This window comes from Heptranchias perlo, chromosome 6 (assembly GCF_035084215.1).
Source record: "Heptranchias perlo isolate sHepPer1 chromosome 6, sHepPer1.hap1, whole genome shotgun sequence".
Taxonomy (NCBI): Eukaryota; Metazoa; Chordata; class Chondrichthyes; order Hexanchiformes; family Hexanchidae; genus Heptranchias; species Heptranchias perlo.
This window is the reverse complement of record NC_090330.1, coordinates 34,302,699-34,316,282: the sequence shown is the minus strand read 5'-3', so window position 1 is coordinate 34,316,282 and position 13,584 is coordinate 34,302,699. Positions and strand designations below refer to the sequence as shown.

At 43.2% G+C, this 13,584-nt stretch overlaps 1 protein-coding gene across 1 annotated transcript in view; it reads right to left on the bottom strand.

Moving 5' to 3' along the window:
* xpo4 (exportin 4) overlaps positions 1-13,584 on the bottom strand; it is a 143,035-nt gene that overhangs the window by 115,565 nt on the left and 13,886 nt on the right. The window contains exon 2 of the mRNA XM_067986078.1: positions 12,668-12,797. Coding sequence (XP_067842179.1) covers positions 12,668-12,724 — 57 coding nt within the window. The 5' untranslated portion in view covers positions 12,725-12,797. The remainder of the gene's footprint in view (positions 1-12,667; positions 12,798-13,584) is intronic.

Here is a 13,584-nt window from a genome sequence, read left to right as displayed (position 1 = left end):
CTGGGCACCATACTTTAGCTAGGACATCAAGGCCTTAAAGATATTGTTTTAGACAGGATTAAGAACCTGAAGATAGATGGAGCAGCCGGGCCGGATGATATCCTCAGGGAGATGGGATACATGCTGTGAGCCCCTTGCCTGTATTTTTAATAGCTTAATGCACTCTGGGCGATTCCCGTAGATGGAAGGCGGCTAATATAGTCCCTATCTTTAAAAAAGGAGACGAGACGGACCCGGGTAACTATAGGCCCATTAGTTTGACATCAGTAATCATAGAACATAGAAAGATTACAACATGGAAGGAGGCCAAATGGCCCATTGAGTCCACGCCGGCTCAATGCATGAGCAATCAAGTTAGTCCCACTGCCCTGCCCTAGCCCCGTAGCCCTGCACATTTTTTCATTTCAAGTACTTATCCAGTTCCCTTTTGAAGGCCATGATTGAATCTGCTTCTACCACTCCCTCAGGCAGTGCATTCCAGATCCCAACCACTCGCTGTGTAACAAAGTTTTTCCTCATGTCACCTTTGGTTCTTTTGCCAATCACTTTCAATCTATGCCCTCTGGTTCGTGACTATTCTGCCAGTGGGAACAGTTTCTCTCTATCTACTGTGTCTAGACCCTTCATGGTTTTGAACACCTCTATCAAATCTCCTCTGAACCTTCTCTGTTCCAAGGAGAACAATCCGAGCTTCTCCAGTCTATCCATGTAATTTAAGTCTCTCATCCCTGGAATCATTCTAGTAAATCTCCTCTGCACTCTCTCTGAGGCCTTCACATCCTCCCTAAGTGTGGTGCTCAGAACTGGGCACAATACCCTAGTTGTGGTCGAACCAGTGTTTTATAAAAGGTTCATCATAACTTCCTTGCTTTTGTACTTTATGCCTCTATTTATAAAGGCCAGGACCCCGTTTGCTTTTTTAACTACTTTCTCAACCTGCCCTGCCACCTTCAATGATTTGTGCACATATACCTACAGGTCCCTCTGTTCCTCTACCCATTTTAGAATTGTGCCCTTTAGTTTATGTTGCCTCTCTTCTTTTTTCCTACCGAAATGCATCACTTCGCATTTTTCCATGGGCAATAAATACTGGCCTCACCAGCGACACCCACATCCCATGAACAAATTTTTAAAAAACTTCATCTGCCACATGTCCACCCGTGCCACCAGAGTGTCTACATCCTCTTGATGTCTATCATTATCCTCCTCACTGTTCACTACCCTTCCAAATTTTGTGTCATCTGCAAATTTTGAAATTGTGCCCTGTACTTCCAAGTCCAAGTCCAAGTCATTAATATACATCAAGAAAAGCAGTGGTCCCAGCACCGACCCCTGGGGAACACGACTGCACACCTCCCTCCAGTCCAAAAAACAACCATTCACTGCTACTCTCTGTTTCCCATCATTTAGTCAATTCTATATCCATGTTGCTGTTTCCCTCTTTATTCCATAGGAAGGATGCTTGAGGGTATTATTAGGGATGTAATATATGACTACTTGGATAGAGGGGGACATATTGGGGACACCCAACATGGCTTCAAAAAAAAGTCATGTCTAACAAATTTGATTATATTCTTTGAAAAAAGTCACCAAGATGGTGAATGAGGGAAGCCCAATTGACATTGCCTACTTAGATTTCCAAAAAGCATTTGACAAGAAGCTTCTCTAGAAGATCGAAGCCTGCGTTATTAATGGTAATGTATTAAGCTGGATTGAGAATTGTCTGGAAGACACAGGCAGAAAGTAGTTATAGATGGATTTGGATCTGTTTGGAGACCAGTGGTGTCCAGCAGGGATCGGTGTTGGGACTGTTGCTCTTTGCTATTTAGAATTTACTATTTTTATTAATGATCTAGATGTAGGTGATGGGGGCATGATCTGCAAGTTTGCAGATAATACCAAGATCTGTGCGAGTGTCGGGGCTGTAGACGATGCTCGACTGCTTCAGGCAGATCTTGATGTGTTGGGGGTCTGGCAAATAATGTTTAATTTGGAAAAGCGCAGTGTTTTGCATGTGGGCAGAACAAATGCTCAACATATATACACCCCTCAGGGTCAAGCATTAAATCAGGTGGAGAAAGAGAGATCTGAGCATTCTGGTGCATAGATCTCTAAAGGTTCATGAACGATGCCGTGAAGCGATAGCTAGAGAAAATAGGGTATTGGGGTGCATTTATAGGACAGTTGACTAAGACAAAGCATACTTTTTTGTCCTGGTACAAGACCTTGGTCAGGCCTCAGTTGGAATATTGTGACCAGTTTTGGTCTCCTCACATGGTGGTGACATTGAGGCTTTGGGAAGAGCGTAGAGGAGGGCCACTAGACTAATTCTCAGTTTAGAGCATCTTAGTTATCAAGATAGGCTAAAAGAGCTGGGACTCTACACTTTAGAGAAGCAAAGACTTAGGGGTGATCTGATCGAGGTTTATAAAATGATGAAAGGAATACATTGTGTTTCAGTTGACAGATTGTTCCAACTAAATACATTAAAATTGTGACCCCTAAGTTGTACAAGGCCAGATCTAGGTTAGATGTTAGGAGGTGGTTCTTCTCCCAGAGAATAAGGGAATGCTGGAACAGGCTGCCAGTTCATGTGGTGGACACCGATTCGCTGAATTCCTTCAAGCAAGAGCTGGATCTGTTTCTGGGCCGGAGATCACCTTTTACAAAAGGTAGGTCACGTACTGCATCGAATTATCAGTCAGAGTGATCTCCTGGAATAGTTTCGATCGCCAAAGGGGTCAGAGAGGAATTTCCCAGATATTTTCCCCCTCCAAATTGGTCTGTTTTATTTTTAAAATCTGTTTTTTCGCCTCTCCCAAGAGATCACATACACACAGTATCACAATTATGTGGGACAGGCTTGATGGACCAGCGGGTCTTTCCCTGTCCATCATTGTTCGTATGTTCAAGAGGATGCAGAGGAGATTTACTAGAATGGTACCAGGGATGAAAGACTTTGTTGTGTAGAGAGACTAGAGAATCTGGGGTTGTTCTCCTTAGAACAGAGAAGGTAATGGGGAGATTTGATAGAGGTGTTCAAAATCATGAAGGGTGCTGATAGAGTAAATAAGGAGAAATTGTTTCCAGTGGCAGAAGGGTCGGTAACCAGAGGACACAGATTTACGGTAATTGGCAAAAGCACCAGAGGTAACATGAGGAAAAAACTGACTCTTTAAGGAGCTAATATACTTGGTAGATGGGGGAAATGCAGTAGATGTAGTCCAAATCAGGTTTCGGCCCCAGCCACAGTACTGAAACAGCCCTTATCAAAGTCACAAATGACATCCTATGTGACTGTGACCATGGTAAACTATCTCTCCTCATCCTTCTCAACCTGCCTGCAAGCCTTTGACACGGTTGACCACACCATCCTCCTCCAACACCTCTCCTCCGTCGCCATCTGGGTGGGACTGAGCTCGCTTGGTTCCATTCTTACCTATCCAGTCATAGTCAGAGAATCACCTGCAATGGCTTCTCTTCCCACTCCGTTACCTCTGGAGTCCCCCAAGGATCGATCCTTGGCCCCGTCCTATTTCTCATCTATGTGCTGGCCCACGGCAACAGCATCAGAAAATACAATGTCAGGTTCTACATGTACACTGATAACACCCAGCTCTACCTCACCACCTCATCTCTTGGCCCCTCCACTGTTTGATTTGTCACACTGCGTGTCCAACATCCAGTATTGGATGAGCAGAAATTTCCTCCAACTACATATTGGGAAGACCAAAACCACTGTCTTTGGTCTCCGCCACAAACTCCATTCCCTAGCCACCGACTCCCTCTCTCTCCCTGGCCACTGTCTGAGGCTGAACCAGACTATTTGCAACCTTGGCGTCCTATATGGCCCTGAGATGAGCTTCCAACCACATATCCGCTCCACCACCAAGACCACCTACTTCCACCTCCATAACATCGCCCGTCGAATCCCTCATCAAGGCAGATGATAGAAAATTGGACTAAAAATTAGTTAGAAGGGAGGAAACAGAATAGGAGTTAAGGGTAGTTTTTCCAGAGTGGTCAAAAGATAGTAGTGGTGTCCCACAGGGTTCCATTCTGAGGCCACTTATGTTCACTGCATTTATCAATAATTTGGAATAGGCCTAGATGCAAATTTTCTCCTCTTTCTCCTTCCCACTATTTGGTGGCCTACAGTATACACCCAGTAGCGTAACAGCTCCACCATGCAAGTCTCACATCAGCAATTGCAGGGTCCAATTCAGATTCACTCGGATGCTGCCTGGTATGAAGACTTGAAAAATTGTTTCCTTTTTTGTTAGGACAATGCAGATCATAGGACAATATCATAGAAGTGTTTAAAATTATGAAGATGGGACAGGTAGATAGAAGCAAAAGTTTCAAGCAGTTGTGGGGGGTCACGAACAAGGAACCATAGAAGCAAGATTAAATGCAAGAGATTTAGAACAGGCAGGAGAAACTTCTTTACACAAGAGTTGTGAGGCTGTGGAATTCTCTTCCAGGGTTAGTGGGTGAGGCAGAAACTATATCAACTTTCATGATTAGATTGGATAGGTGGATGACAGAAAAAGTAATGAACAGAGTGGATAAATGTGATTTGGACTATTTGTATGCATGGAGGGTAAATGCAGACATGGAGTGTTTGGGCCAAATGGCCTGTTTTTGTGTAACTTCTATGTAATCATTAGTAATTTTCTCAGTCCTGTTTGTGGGACCTTGCTCTGTGTAAACTGCCTGCCACATCTGCCAATATAACAGTGATAACACTTCAAAAGTAACCCAATATGTGTGAAACACTTCAAAAACTTGAAAGGCACTATATAAATGCAAATTCCTTCCTTCTTAGGGTATTGAAGGAATCTAACATTTTTGTTGAGAATTTTACATGTTTTACTGTAAGTGTATTACACAAAATTGATTTTCAGGATGTCTGAATTCTAGCTCAAGTGTAAATCAGAAGTGATTGTTTTGGTATTGATTTATTACAAGCATTGAGTGCACAAATACGTGAGCTAACTTTAAAAAGCAAAATTAGAAGTTCTTCATATCGCTTCCAAAAATTATCAAGAACAACTGGGTGGCACAGTGGCCTAGGTACTGGTGCTTGACCTGTGACTTGGGTTCAAATGGGAGGCCACAGGATGGATGGCTGGAGTGAGAAATCAGCAAGATAACACACAAACTAGTTGCTTCTTGATGCTGGGACTAAGGCATATTGTTGCAGGAGAGGAAGCTTTCCTCTCATCTAACTGCTCAATGCAGACACTGCCCAAAGCGAAGTGTTCCATTCAACTCTCTCATTGAGTTAAAAAAAAAACACAAACACACACCAAACAGCTGTTCTTGTTTCAAGATGAATACTTTAGCACCTCAGAAAGAGATTTATTTTTCAGGGTAAAACTAGAAACTTAGTAACCAGCCAAACTACTTTTAATACTCATCAGATCTGGTACCTGTCCAAAAAAAAAGTCATCCAAGTTAAAAGACTGTAAAAGAGCCCATTCAATGCTGCTCTGTTCTCCCTGGATGGAAATTCTGACTTTACATGTTTAGGCCATGTGGAAATTTAAGTTAAAATAACAATTCTTAACATTTGAAACTTTGTTGCCCAACTAATATTTTGACAGAATTTCACATGAGCCCCAGACTATCATTTTAAAATCTCTCTACAGTAATACAATGTTTACACAATGTTACTGTCACACCCAGTTATACACAATTTCAATTTGCCATAAAAATTCAAAACTTGCACAAAGCACACTGAATCAATACAGGTTTATACAAAGAGAACCAATAGTTCTCGCAAGCACAATCATTTTTGTGCAGCGCCACCACTTCCAATAGATAATTCTGACCAAACTTTTAATGTGCAAATGGGAAAACAAGTCACAAGTTTCCTAATTATTCCAAAGCCACTAAATAGTACATAACATGGTTAAATTTCCAGATGGAGCCTCTAAAATTGTTTCTTGTTTACAAAAATAATCAGCATCTCTGTATGCAAAATGTGTGACACGGCTTGTGAAATTAGTTTGCAGCAGTAAAGATGAAACAAATCCTACAAAATTCCTTTGGTGTCAGATGTCTTGTCTTAACTCATTTTTGTTTCTTCTCACTGCCAAATCTCTAACCAGTGTGTTAATGGTCACAACATTTAACAATCAGTAGATCACTGTTTTATCTTCAATACCAACATTAAACAATGCCACCTCACTTGTGCTAATAACATTATATAGGCTGCAGTTAGTGGTGCTCAGGTTTCCTTAAAAATTCTTCGTACACTGCACATCAACACAGACATACCTCATCGTGCATCATGTATGTAGCTATGCAACTGTGCTCGAAGTTTAGGAGGAAACCACACCACCTGTTGCGTACAGCCCGTTTCATCTAACTACAGAGGAACAGGAGTAGGCCATTCAGCCCCTCGAGCTTGTTCCACAATTCAATTAGAGCATGGCTGTTCTGTATCTTAACTCCATTTGCCTGCCTATGTGAAATTAGTTTGCAGCAGTAAAGATGAAACAAATCCTACAAAATTCCTTTGGTGTCAGATGTCTTGTCTTGACAAACTGAATGCAGTACTCCAGGCATGCTCTGACCAAGGCTTTGTACAACTGAAGTATCACTTCCTCACTTTTGAATTCCAACCCCCTTGAGATAAAAGCCAACATTCTATTAGCCTTTTTGGTTACTTTTTGTACCTGTGCATTAGCTTTTAATGATTTGTGTACATGAATACCTAAATCCCTTTGCTTCTCCACAGCTTATATTCTCTCACCATTAAGAAAATATTTAGATTTGTCTTCTAATTTAGTGTCATCTGCAAACTTGGATATACAATTCTCTATTCTTTCATCCATGCATGTATGCATGTATGCACATACACACACATACAACATCACATCCTGCCTGAGAACAAACCCTTTAAAGAAAGACTTGCATTTATTTAGCACCTTTCACAACCTCAGGATGTCCCAAAGCACTTACAGCCAATGAAGTACTTTTAGAAGTGTAGTAACCATTGTAATGTAGGAAATGCAGCAGCCAATTTGGGCACAGCAAGGTCCCACAAACAGCAATGTGATAATGACCAAAGTTAGGTGTTCGAAATAGTGCTATGAGATCTTTTACGTCAACCTAATGGGGCAGATGGGGCTTTGGTTTAAAGGCTCATCCGAAAGACGGCACCTCCTACATTGCATCACTCCCTCAGTACTGCACTGGAGTGTCAGCCTACATTTTGTGTTCAAGTCCCTGAAGTGGGACTTGTATTCACAGCCACCTGACTCAGAAACTAGAATGCTACCACTGAGCCGTTGCTGGCGCCTACTCTCTACCTCCAACTTCCAAACAATTATTGACCCATGTCACACGGTTACTTACAATTCTGCGCGATCTATTTTTTGCTAATAATCTCTTGTTTGGAACCTTATAAAATTCCTTTTGGAAGTCCATACAGCCAATATCCATAAGACACTCCCCTATCCACCATGCTAGTCAGACATACACTTCGATCTATTCTTTAATACAAGTCTACCAGCCTTTGGGTTGGGGATTTGAGTCTCAATGGCAACTAGATAGGTAATTGATCAGTAAGTTCGCTGATGATACAAAAATTGGTAGGGTGGTAAATAGCGAGGAGGATAGCCTCAGTCTGCAGGACGATATAGATGGGTTGGTCAGATGGGCGGAACAGTGGCAAATGGAATTTAACCCGGAAAAGTGCGAGGTGATGCACTTTGGAGGGACTAACAAGGCAAGGGAATACACAATGAATGGGAGGACCCTAGGCAAGACAGAGGGTCAGAGGGATCTTGGTGTGCAAGTTCACAGATCCCTGAAGGCGGCGGAACAGGTAGATAAGGTGGTAAAGAAGGCATATGGGATACTTGCCTTTATTAGCCGAGGCATAGAATATAAGAGCAAGGAGGTTATGATGGAGCTGTATAAAACACTGGTTAGGCCACAGCTGGAGTACTGTGTGCAGTTCTGGTCGCCACACTACAGGAAGGATGTGATCGCTTTGGAGAGGGTGCAGAGGAGATTCACCAGGATGTTACCAGGGCTGGAGCGCTTCAGCTATGAAGAGAGACTGGGAAGATTGGGTTTGTTTTCCTTGGAGCAGAGGAGGCTGAAGGGGGACATGATTGAGGTGTACAAAATTATGAGGGGCACAGATAGGATGGATACTAAGGAGCTTTTTCCCTTCGTTGAGGGTACTATAACAAGGGGACATAGATTCAAGGTAAAAGGCGGGAGGTTTAGAGGGGATTTGAGAAAGAACTTTTTCACCCAGAGGGTGGTTGGAGTCTGGAACTCACTGCCTGAAAGGGTTGTGGAGGCAGGAACCCTCAACATTCAAGAAGCATTTGGATGAGCACTTGAAATGCCATAGCATACAAGGCTACGGACCAAATGCTGGAATATGGGATTAGAGTAGACAGGGCTGATGGCCGGCGCGGACACGATGGGCCGAAGGGCCTCTATCCGTGCTGTATAACTCTATGACTCTATGAGATAGGGTAATTTCAGTCCACACTATAATTGTGTAGGCTGTAGGTAATATTCTATAGTCAAGCATAGTGCGATTCCAGCATCAGACCTTCTAGCTGTGTGAATCTCGCAGAAGTCAGTGTAGCTGAAACAAAGTGCATGGCAGCTGCTATATTTTAGGACTTTCATGTTGACTTTCTGCCACAAGTGGAAGCTTGGCATGCAAATCTTTGTCCAAGAACATTAAACATCAGAAAGATTGCACAGAACAGGGAAGAGCAAAGCAGATGTTTCAAGCACAAACAGGACACTTAGCTGATTCTTCAGGAGTATGAACAGAGTTTTAAATTCTTGTTACGTAAGTCACTAACATTTTCTATTTGCACATACCTGCTTTAGCATGTCAGTGCACTGAAACACCATGCTCTGCAACAGCATAGAATGATGGAATGGAGATTTGTTCCCCTCCAAACTGAGCTCCTGATAAAGGCTGTATATTGTGGGCAGATACTTTCCAAACTTAGGAGGTGGGGAATGGAAGGAGAAGAATTATTCATTCCCAGGCTGTTCTCACTTACCTTCTGGCATTGGTAGAGAACAGTGAATAGCCAGAAGAGAATTTTTTTTAAAAAAGTCTTACATTCATACAATGCCTCATTAGGTCTCCCAGAAACATCTCAAAGCAGTTCATGTACAATGAATTATTTTGAAGTGCAGTGACTTATGAAGATAAATGCAGCTGTCATTTTGCACATAGCAAGAGCCCACAAACAGCAATGAAATGAATGACCATTTTTAGTGGTGCTAGTTAAGGGAAGAATGGTGACCAGGACACTGAGTTATCTCCCAATTAATTCTGAATAGTACCATGGGTTCTGTAACACGCATTTGAACCATCAGCAGGTAGACAAGCCTTAGTTAAATATGTCATGCAAGGAACGGATGAAGGACAGCACTCTGACAATGCAGCACTCCCTCAGTGTGTCATCCTAGATTATGTGCTCAAGACCTGGAATGAGGCTTGAACCTAAAATCCTCTATCGAAAGGATGGCTGCAATTAAAGTAGATAAGTCACCCAGTCCAGATGGGATGCATCCTACGTTGCTGAGGGAAGTAAGGGTGGAAATTGCAGAGGTACTGGCCATAATCTTCCAATCATCCTTAGGTACAGGGGTGGTACTAGAGGCCTGGAGAATTGCAAATGTTACACCCTTGTTCAAAAAAGGGTGAAAGGCTAAACCCAGCAACTACAGGCCAGTCAGTTTAACCTCAGTGGTGGAGAAACTTTTAGAAACGATAACGCGGGACAGAATTAACAGTCATTTAGACAAGTGTGGATTAATTAAGGAAAGCCAGCACGGATTTATTGAAGGCAAATCGTGTTTAACTAACTCAATTGAGTTTCTTAATGAGGTAACAGAGTGTGTTGATGAGGGCAATGCATTTGGTATGGTGTATATGGACTTCCAAAAGGAGTTTGATAAAGTGCCACATAATAGGCTTGTCATCAAAGTTGAAGCCCATGGAATAAAAGGGGAAGTGGCAGCATGGAAACGAAATTGACTAATTGAGCATTGTGTCCAGTTTTGGGCACTGTACTTTCGAAAGGATGTGAAGGCCTTAAAGAGGGTGCAGGAGAGATTTCCTGGAATGATTCCAGGGATGAGGACTTCAGTCAGATGCATAGACTGAAGAAACTATGGTTGTTCTCCTTAGAGCAGAGGAGGTTGAGAGGAGATTTGATAGAGGTATTCAAAATCATGAAGGGACTGGACAGAGTCGAGAAACTGTTCCCATTGGCGGAGGGGTCAAGAACCAGAGGACATAGAATTACGGTGATTGGCAAAAGAACCAAAGGTGACATAAGAAAAAACTTTTTTTTTTAAAAACACAGCGAGTGGTTAGTATCTGGAATGCACTGCCTGAGGGGGTGGTGGAAGCAGATTCAATCGTGGCTTTCAAAAGGGAATTGGATAAGTACTTGAAGGGAAAAAATTTGCAGGGCTACAGGGATAGGGCAGATGAGTGGGACTAGTTGGAGTGCTCTTGCAGAGAGCTGGCATGGACTCCTCGGGCCGAATGGCCTCCTTCCGTGCTGTAACCATTCTATGACAGAAAACAGAGTAATGGTGAACAGTTGTTTTTCGAAGTGAAAGAAGGTATACAGTGGTGTTCCCCAGGGGTCGGTACTAGGACCACTGCTTTTCTTGATCTATATTACTGACTTGGACTTGGGTGTACAGGGTACAATTTCAAAATCTGCAGATGACACAAAACTTGGAAGTGTAGTGAATAGTGAGGAGGATAGTAATAGACTTCAAAAGGACACAGACAGGCTGGTGGAATGGGTGGACACGTGGCAGATGAAATTTAACGCAGAGAAGTGCAAAGTGATGCATTTTAATAGGAAGAATGAGGAGTGGCAATATAAACTAACGGCTACAGTTCTAAAGGGGGTGCAGGAACAGAGAGACCTGGGGGTATATGTACACAAATCATTTGAAGGTGGCAAAGCAGGTTGAGAAAGCAGTTTAAAAAGCATACGGGATTCTGGGCTTTATAAACAGAGGCATCGAGTACAAAAGCAAGGGAGTTATGATGAACCTTTATAATACAGTGGTTCGGCCACAACTGGAGTATTATGGCCAATTCTGGGCTCCGCACTTTAGGAAGGATGTGAAGGCCTTAAAGAGGGTGCAGGAAAGGTTTACTAGAATGGTTCCAAGGATGAGGGACTTCAGTTACATGGATACACTGGAGAAGCTGGGGTTGTTCTCGTTAGAGCAGAGGAGGTTGAGAGGAGATTTGATAGGGGTATTCAAAATCATGAAGGGTCTAGACAGAGTAGATAGAGAGAAACTGTTCCCATTGGCAGAAGAGTCAAGAACCAGAGGATACAGATTTAAGGTGATTGGCAAAAGAACCAAAGGCGACATGAGGAAAAACTTTTTTTTTTAAACACAGGGAGTGGTTGCGATCTGGAATGCACTGCCTGAGGAGGTGGTGGTGGCAGATTCAATCGTGGCTTTCAAAAAGATAAGTACTTGAAGGGTAACAATGTACAGGGCTACGGGGATACGGCGGAGGAGTGGGACTATCTGGATTGCTCTTGCAGAGAGCCAGCATGGGCTTTACCAGCCAAATGGCCTCATTTTGTGCTGTAACCATTCTATAATTCTACTCATTAAATGAATGATGTCAGGGTGGAGAGGTGGGGTGGGGCAGGTGGAACAGTGCCAAGTGGTGTTTCCCGATGATCGTTGTTGGGGTCCCTACTGCTCCTAATCGACAATAGCAACTTGGATTCAGAAATCCAATACAAACTGGTCAGAGTATCTGCCCATCATGGCAGCATCCAAATGAGAATGGCACCAAAGGGCAAAACTGAAGTCAGTAGCAGTCAAAGGAATATCTCCATGGCTGATGAAGGGATGGTCACTGATGAAGCAGCTGAAGATGGTTGGACCGAGTCATACCTGACACAAAGGAAGATGGTTTTGATTGTTGGAGGAAAATTATCATAACCCCAGGACATCACTACAGGAGTTCCTCAGGGAAAGCACCCTCGGCTCAACCATCTTCAGCTGCTTCATCAATGACCATTCCTCCATCATGACGTCAGGAGTGGGGCTGTGCACTGATGATTCTACAATGTTCAGCTCCTTTCACAACTTCTCTAATAACGAAGCAGCCCGTGACAGCTTACATCAGAACCTGGATAACATCCAGGCTTAGGCTGACAAGCGACAGGTCACATTCTCACCGGATATGTGCCAAGTAATGATCATCTCAAACAAGAGAAAGCACAGTCATCTCCCCTTGACCTTTAACAATACCATCATTGCCAAGTCCACCGCCAACATCTTGGGGGTCACCACTGACTAGAAGCTGAACTGAACCAGTCATATCAACACCGTGGCTTCAAAAGCAGGTCAGAGGCTGGGTACTCTGCAATGAGTTGCTCACCTCCTGACCCCTCAAAGCCTCTCCATCCACAAGGATGAAGTCAGGCACGCAACAGAATATTCACCACTTGAATGGATGCAGCTGCAACAACATCGAAGGAGTCAGGTCCCATCCAGGATAGAACAGTTCACTTGATCGGCACCCATGCCACATGTCTTAATATCTACCCCCTCCACCACCGGCGCACTGTGACTGTAGTATACACTAACTGCAGCAACTCACCAAGGTTACTTTGATGGCACCTCCCTCTCCTACAACCTCCACCACTGAGTAGGACATGAGCAGTAATGTCGTGAGAACACCATTATCTCCACTTGACCCCGTCCTCAACAACCTACGGTCCCAGACACACCTGTTCAAAATAGAATTGGTATAAGTGACCACCACACAGTTCTCGTGAAGACTTGGACATATATTGCCTTCGTCGTCACTGGGTCAATACCTTGGAAATCCTTACCTAACAAAATTCTAGGAGCACCAACACCACAAGGACTGCTGTGGTTCAAGCAGAAGGCTCACCACCACCTTCTCGAGGCAACTGAGGATGAGCAATATGCCTTTCCAGTGTCATCCACATCCAGAGAACAAAATAAATTTTAAAAGTCATAAACGATACTAAACTGTGGTGGGAGGATGGAGCCAAGTAACCACAAAAAAAAGATAAAATCTGTAAATGAACTATATAAGTGGCAGATGAAATTCAACGCAGGCAAGTATTACACATTGGAAGGATAAGCTATGTTCAATGGCCTCTCTATTTTATGATCACTCAGCAGTCAACAATTCCAAAATGATAGTTATACTAGAGATGAAGGGCGGGGGTGGTGGTGATCTTCCACAAGGGTTCTCTCGCTCATCCACTATATATTTGGTGGTGGATCAGTGGAAAGACCAAAAAAAGCTGTATTTGCAGCGTCCTTCTAGGGTTTCCATGACTCTACCACCGCAAGTACAGCGGAGGAGCCGTGGAAACCCATGAAAAATGGCGCAAACGTGTTTAAACAGGTTTCCATGGATCTGCCGTTATAGATACGGTGGATGAGGAGAACTGCTGTAAAAATTCATCCCCACAGTAACCATAGAATTTTTAAAAATAACTGTCTCATGCACGTGTGAATCATTCTCATACTATGACCAAT